This window comes from Phocoena phocoena, chromosome 9 (genome assembly GCF_963924675.1).
Source record: "Phocoena phocoena chromosome 9, mPhoPho1.1, whole genome shotgun sequence".
Lineage (NCBI taxonomy): Eukaryota > Metazoa > Chordata > Mammalia > Artiodactyla > Phocoenidae > Phocoena > Phocoena phocoena.
Genome location: NC_089227.1, coordinates 13,177,172 through 13,184,223, shown reverse-complemented (window position 1 = coordinate 13,184,223; position 7,052 = coordinate 13,177,172). Strand labels below are relative to the sequence as shown.

General features: G+C 46.0%; 1 protein-coding gene across 2 annotated transcripts in view; it reads left to right on the top strand.

Moving 5' to 3' along the window:
* The first annotated feature begins 259 nt into the window (after window positions 1-259).
* Window positions 260-7,052, top strand: part of CDK13 (cyclin dependent kinase 13) — a 106,799-nt gene continuing 100,006 nt past the window's right edge. For both annotated transcript variants that reach the window (XM_065883418.1, XM_065883417.1), the window contains exon 1: window positions 260-1,479. In XM_065883418.1, coding sequence (XP_065739490.1) covers window positions 260-1,479 — 1,220 coding nt within the window. The remainder of the gene's footprint in view (window positions 1,480-7,052) is intronic.

Below are 7,052 nucleotides of genomic sequence, written 5' to 3'. Positions count from 1 at the left end.
ACGAGCACGATCGGGAGCTCCTCCGCCCGGATTCCCTGCTTCCCTCGGGCCCGGAGGCCGCTGCGTACCCCACTGTGATCTGGAACCCAGGGACCCGAGTCCCGACCCGGATTATCGTGGCGCGTCTCCCGGCCGGCCCTGGTGCTCGGTGTCCCTCCGCCACCGCCGCCGCCGTTCCCGTTTCCGGCGGGGGAGATGGCCAGGATCTGACCCGGGAGGAGGCCGCACCCGCGCCGCGCTCTGCGGCGGGCTCTAGGCGATGCCGAGCAGCTCGGACACGGCGCTGGGGGGAGGCGGGGGCTTGAGCTGGGCGGAGAAGAAGTTGGAGGAACGCCGCAAGCGGAGGCGATTCCTGTCCCCTCAGCAGCCGCCGCTGCTGTTGCCGCTCCTGCAGCCGCAGCTCCTGCAACCGCCGCCGCCCCCGCCGCCTCTGCTCTTCCTGGCTGCTCCCGGCACGGCCGCCGCCGCAGCCGCCGCCGCCGCGGCCTCCTCCTCTTGCTTCAGCCCGGGCCCCCCTCTGGAGGTCAAGCGGCTGGCGAGAGGCAAGAGGCGCGCAGGAGGGCGGCAGAAGCGGCGCCGCGGGCCCCGCGCCGGGCAGGAGGCGGAGAAGCGTCGGGTCTTCTCGCTGCCCCAGCCGCAGCAGGACGGCGGTGGCGGTGCTAGTAGCGGCGGGGGTGTGACCCCGCTGGTGGAGTACGAGGATGTAAGCTCCCAGTCCGAGCAGGGGCTGCTGCTGGGGGGGGTCAGCGCGGCAACGGCGGCGACGGCTGCCGGGGGAACGGGGGGCAGCGGCGGGAGTCCGGCCTCCTCCTCCGGCACCCAGCGGCGCGGGGAAGGGTCGGAGCGCAGGCCCCGCCGGGACCGCCGCAGCAGCAGCGGCCGCAGCAAAGACCGCCACCGCGAGCACCGGCGGCGGGACGGGCAGCGCGGCGGCGGCGGCGGCGAGGCCTCCAAGTCCCGCAGCCGCCACGGCCACGGCGGCGAGGAGCGGGTGGAGGCCGCCAAAAGTGGCAGCAGCAGCAGCAGCGGCGGCCGCCGGAAAAGCGCCTCGGCCACGTCCAGCAGCAGTAGCAGCCGCAAGGACCGAGACCCGAAGGCCCACCGGAGCCGGACTAAGTCGTCCAAGGAGCCGCCGTCGGCCTACAAGGAGCCGCCCAAGGCCTACCGGGAGGACAAGACCGAGCCCAAGGCCTACAGGCGGCGGCAGCGGTCCCTGAGCCCGCTGGGAGGCCGGGACGACAGCCCGGTGTCCCACAGGGCCTCGCAGAGCCTGCGGAGCCGCAAGTCCCCCAGCCCGGCGGGAGGCGGCAGCAGCCCCTACTCGCGGCGTCTGGCCCGCTCCCCGAGCCCCTACAGCCGCCGCCGCTCCCCCAGCTACAGCCGCCACAGCTCCTACGAGCGGGGCGGCGACGTGTCCCCCAGCCCGTACAGCAGCAGCAGCTGGCGCCGCTCCCGGAGCCCCTACAGCCCTGTGATCAGGTGAGTCCGGCGTCCCGGGGTCTGTCTCGGGCTGGGCCGGCCAGAGCCCCGGAGGCAGGGCAAGAGGCTATGGGGCGCTGCAGCATTCCAGTCGGCCGGCGAGGCGAGAAAACCTCACCTGGCACGGGGCTTCCGGTGGGGAGGGGCGTTTTCGCGCGCCCCGAGCACCTTGTGGGGGCTTCGGAGGGGACAAAGCAACAGGTCCGGCAGAGTTTCTCCTCGCTCTGGCGGGGAAGGGTTCTGAGGAAGGGTTCACCGTTTTAAAGGAGTTGCGTTAATCCATTTAAACGGGTTTCTCTAAACTGCTCTTTGCTTTTCCAGCGCAGTTGCTTTGGGTCAGCCTGGAGGGTGATTTGTCACAGTTTTGAAAGCCCTCCGAAGAGGTTTCGTTGCTGGAGACTTAGGAGTGGATTGCAGCTTAGGGAGTAAGCATTTGTAAAGGAGAATCGGCGCCAGGTGCTGATGTCAGAGTTAGATGTGGGTTGCAAATGTTTCATATGATTAGTACAGCGGTGGGAAAAGCAGCCTTTCTGTCAAGTTCATTCTTTCCATATGTGAAAAAGCTTACGGTTCTTAATTCGTAAGATAAAGAAGATACTCATTTTATGGTATTCTTGTGTGGAATAGCTTTTTTTTTTTAACCTGATCTTCCAAAGTCATGATTTTAAAAAGTAGAAGAAAATAATGAGATTGTGGTTTCTGTGTTGGTTTGTGGTGACACCCAGTTGCTAATAATGTAATATAAACATAAGCTAGTTGGTGTAATCCAGTGTAGCCACCGAGTGAATGGCTTAGTACTGGACGTTTCTTAAACTATCACACTATCTGCTAGTACTTTAAATTACTGTTTACACTTACTTTAAAGTTAATAGACCTTTAAGTGTCAGAATCTTTGTTCAGATATCTTTGAAAGGTATACTTTAGTGAAATTGGAGTAATTCTTTAATATAGCTGTTAATGCCTTGCCTGTTATATAATGCTGTTCTCCAAAAATGGTGTGTGCATTGATATATATTTATCTGTTAAGCAAAATGAATTAAAAGTAACTTCTGAGGATATTACAGGTTCTTAAATTCTTTTAGATGTCTAGAAATTCTAGGCCTTATAGTTTAGGGTATTACGAATTGTTTGCAGCCGTTGTTTTTTCTTATTGGTTTTACTTTTCAGTAATGCCAAGCAGCTGCTGAGTACCTCTAAGCACGGTTATGTTGAATCTCAATACAACATGTGTACCAGTAAAATTAGATCTCTTTGAAGCGTCAGCCTAGTAAGTGTAAAGATGTAATGCGAGTGGAGATTTGTGTGTGTTTGTCTTTAAACCAAACCAGCTGTATAAATCTCTTCATTCTTGCAGGGTTCAAGCACACTTTCAATGCTAGTTGATGCCTTAAGCAAAGACTATCAACATTGAAAACTCATTTCACCATATCTAGATTCTGTGTCTTGTACGAGTTTATATTTTAGTTTAATTAAAATAGGTTTGCCAAAAGGCTTGCATTTTTTGCAGATGAATTTGTTTTTGACGGAGTAGGTCAAAGTTTCAGTGCTTTAGATAGCAATTTTAAGTGTATGATGCAATTTTAGGAATGGATTTTTTGTTTATCAGGCCTTTTAGTTGCTGGATACTTCAGTGAGGTCCTTTATTATCTGATAGTGCTGTGTATTTTATATTTATTTCAGAGCAGTGGTATGTGCATTTGGGATTATTTGTATTTAGCAAATATTTATTGAGCACATATTATATGCCGGGTACTGTTTTAAGGACTGGAATATAGCAATGAAGAGAGACAAGGTCCTTGCCCTCTTGAGGCTTGCGTTCTAGAGGACCATTCATTACTGAATCTTTTCCTGGTGTCTGTGTTGACCACCAGTGTTTCTAAGTGGTTGGGTTTGGAAGAAGCTTTAGAATATTTTGGCCAACATTCCTGACATCCAGCCTTTTGGTTGTGTGCCTGTATACATCTAGAGGTGGGAAGATGTTACTTTGAGACAGCTTATTCCATTAGATTTGGGACTTTCTGGTTTGCCCAGTGTCTTAGCAACGCCCTGGGAGACTCAGTTTCCTAAACTGTAACAGCAAAATACTTGTTTTTTTTTTATTATTCCAAGGATTAAATGAAAATTTGTGTTTTATGTACACTTAAAATTGGTGAATTTTGCTGTACTTAAATTACATCTCAATAAATGATTTCTTTTTAAAGGAAAAAAAGATTTGTGTTTTGCAAAGTGTAGAAATATTACAGACTATTACAGAAATGTAACGTGGTGGAATTTTTATTGAATAGCTTGAAATGCTAGAATTCTTCATATTGAAACAGAAATCTGCCCCCACGTAACTTCTAATAATTGCTTCAAGTTTAACTTTTTGGAATAGTTCAGAGCAAACCTGTATACTGCCTCTTCAAAATGTAAAGACAGTTGGTTTTTTTTTGTTTTTAATTTATTTTTGGCCGTGTTGGGTCTTCGTTTCTGTGCGAGGGCTTTCTCTTGTTGTGGCAAGCGGGGGCCACTCTTCATCGCGGCGCGCGGGTTCCTCACTATCGCGGACTCTCTTGCTGTGAAGCACAGGCTCCAGACGTGCAGGCTCAGTAGTTGTGGCTCACGGGCCCAGTTGCTCCACGGCATGTGGGATCTTCCCAGACCCGGGCTCGAACCCGTGTCCCCTGCCTTAGCAGGCAGATTCTCAACCACTGCGCCACCAGGGAAGCCCAAGACAGTTGTTTTGTCTTTTCTTCTCTGGGTCAAAAAACTCATTTTGCATACAGTTTTTGATTTCACATTATATTATACCTAGTTTGTCAAATGTCCTGCTTAAAATATGGGGCCCAGAATTTATAGTTAAAATAGTTGATTGAAGAACTTGATTTTTAAATATAACAAATGTGTTATTACTGTTTTGGAATAACTAATTGAACTATCTTGTCCAGCTTAATGCAAAAAGTTTTGTTTAAGTCATTGTGATAGGTGGCCCATGTTGTTTAACGAATAGACTCTTGGATTGCGAGCTCCATGAAGGCAATTATCCTGTCTTGATGACCGTTGTATTCCTAGTGCTCAGTGTAGTATCTGGCACAATTAGACTCTTAATAATTGTTGAATGGGTAAGGGAAGGAATGATGGCGTTCATTGAGCATGTGAAATATTGTGGGCCTGGATATGTAAGGATTTAATAGAGACTGTGTTTTGCTATAGGAAATAGCAGAGTGGTCTTTTTCCAGCCCACATGGAGCTTATATATGAATGAATTGTCACTGTAGATATTTTTAAGGAAATGCATGCACATTCAAAATGGTATTGAGACCATGGAATGAAGATTTTCTCTGTGTTAGTTCCTAGAATAAATCCTCTCTATTCTATTGACTTGTACTTCACAACCTGCTCTTTGCCAACATCTGAATCTTCAGCCCTCTGCTGCTCATGCTTTTCATCAAGTCCCTTCTTAGCTTTCCTTTTTCCTCTGTATAACCGGGTTACCATATTTCCTTTGCTACTTGACTGTTGGGATGTGAGAAGTCATATAATTCTGCTGATTGGCCTTATAATGAATGTGCAGGTGGACTGAAGAGAGGAGCTGTTCAGAATGAGAGGCAGTGGTACTGACATTTAGGTTTTACTGAACGCCAGGCATTGATAAATACTTAACATATATTCACCTCCAAAACCCATGTTGTGGTTGGAACATTCCTGTTGATAGATTGGGAAATGGAAGCTCTAAAAAGTTAAGTGATTTGTTCCAAAGTCAGCTTGGATTCAAACCCTGGGCTGATTTTGAAGTACCAGCTCTTGATATTGTGCTGTATTGAACCTCAGGTGGGGTTCAAGGGAGCTGACCACCTCACTTAATGATCTGTTTTGCTAAAATTCACCCCCCTGTTTGGATATTTATGTGTTAATTTCTGTTTCCTGGCCATCTTTGCAGCATTTTGAAGATTAAAAAAACCAAATTCTTCTAAAGGTTCTTTCAGCTCATTTTGTCTTTTTTGTAGGTTTTATGAATAGGAGGCTAAAAACATTTTTTGAAGACACTAATAATAGTTATTGAGGGTTGTTTTGCCATGGGATGTCTTGGTCTGAAGTCACTCAAGTCAGACAAGTTACAATCAGTACAATAAATTGTTATATATAATTGATTCTCTCTCTGAACCTGTGGAACTTCTCTTCCACCAAGAAGCAGCAGAAACCTCTGTTACGGAGTAATATTGAGACCCTGAGAATCTAAAGATGGGCATACCCTAGATGGAAATTTAAATGAATTTATTAGTATTCATTTGCATATGATACGCAGTATCTCTTGTTGTGGATTATTTAGTGTTTTGTCCTAGAAACTAGTGCTCAAAAATATATGAAATGAAGACATTCCAGAATTTTAAAAAAGCTATTACTCATAAAATACTGATTTGATATGTACTTACTGGAAATAAGTCATGAATATCCTTAGATGAATTGAATTCTTAAAATGATTTTCAAAAGTGTTAAAAATACAGGATAGTTGGATAAATGCAGAAACACTCAGAAGGAATGGGAATTTAAGTGAACTGTCTTAAGTCTCCAAACTGTAATCCTTTCATTCCCAAGATGGGCTTGTGTTTTGCTGCTTCTCTGACCCAACCTTGCCTGACATTTACATCTACTCATTCTCTCACATTTTTGTTCTAACACTAATATTTATTCCATTTCCAGTACCTTAGTTGGGGCCCTCATTTGTAATCAGACTTCTTGTTATTCTTTTCTTCCCAATTTATTCTTTATACAGGAGAGTTTGCTGAAAATTTTGATTAGATTGTATCAGTTCCATTAATTAAGTCCAAATTTTCTAATGCATTGTCAGGTAATGCCTTTTATATCTGGTCCCATTCTATCAGAGTTCCATTTTTAGAGGCACTTTTATTTCTCTACATTTTTCCATTTGCTGTTCTTTTAGCTTCAAATGCCTTTTTTCCTCTTCTCTGCCTCCAGCTTTGCATTCAAAACCCAGCTCAAATTCCACCATCTTGAGACCTTTACTCCGTTCACCCAGAAAAAGTTAATTCCTTTCGTTATATTTCTACGGCACTTTATTTTATCTTTGCTGTAGAGCTTTTAAAAATTTGTGTTTTTCCTACTAGATTGTAAGCTCCTAAAGGACAAATTCCAAAGTGTATTTATTAGTGGTTGAATTAATTTGAATATTTTTGTCCACAGATTAATGCAAACCAGCTTTTGCATAAATGTCAGTTGTATCTCTAAATTTACTTGCTGTTTTGGTTTACGTATACTCTAGGATGGGGGAGTAATTGTTTTGATCTATAAGGAGAAAATTTAAGAACTTCCCCCTTCTAGCTCATGCTTTACTGGAATGAGTCAAGGATGCTGGGAGTCACTTTTAGGGTGAACAGAATAAATTCAGGGACTTCCCTGGCAGTCCAGTGGTTAAGACTCTGCATTTCCAATGCAGGGGGCACAGGTTCCATCCCTGGTCCGGGAAGTAAGATCCCACATGCTGCCTGCCCAGTGCTGCCAAAAAAAAAAAAAAAAAAAAAGAATAAATTCAGACTTAGTATTTATATTTGTACTCTATTGTATGATCTGGTTTT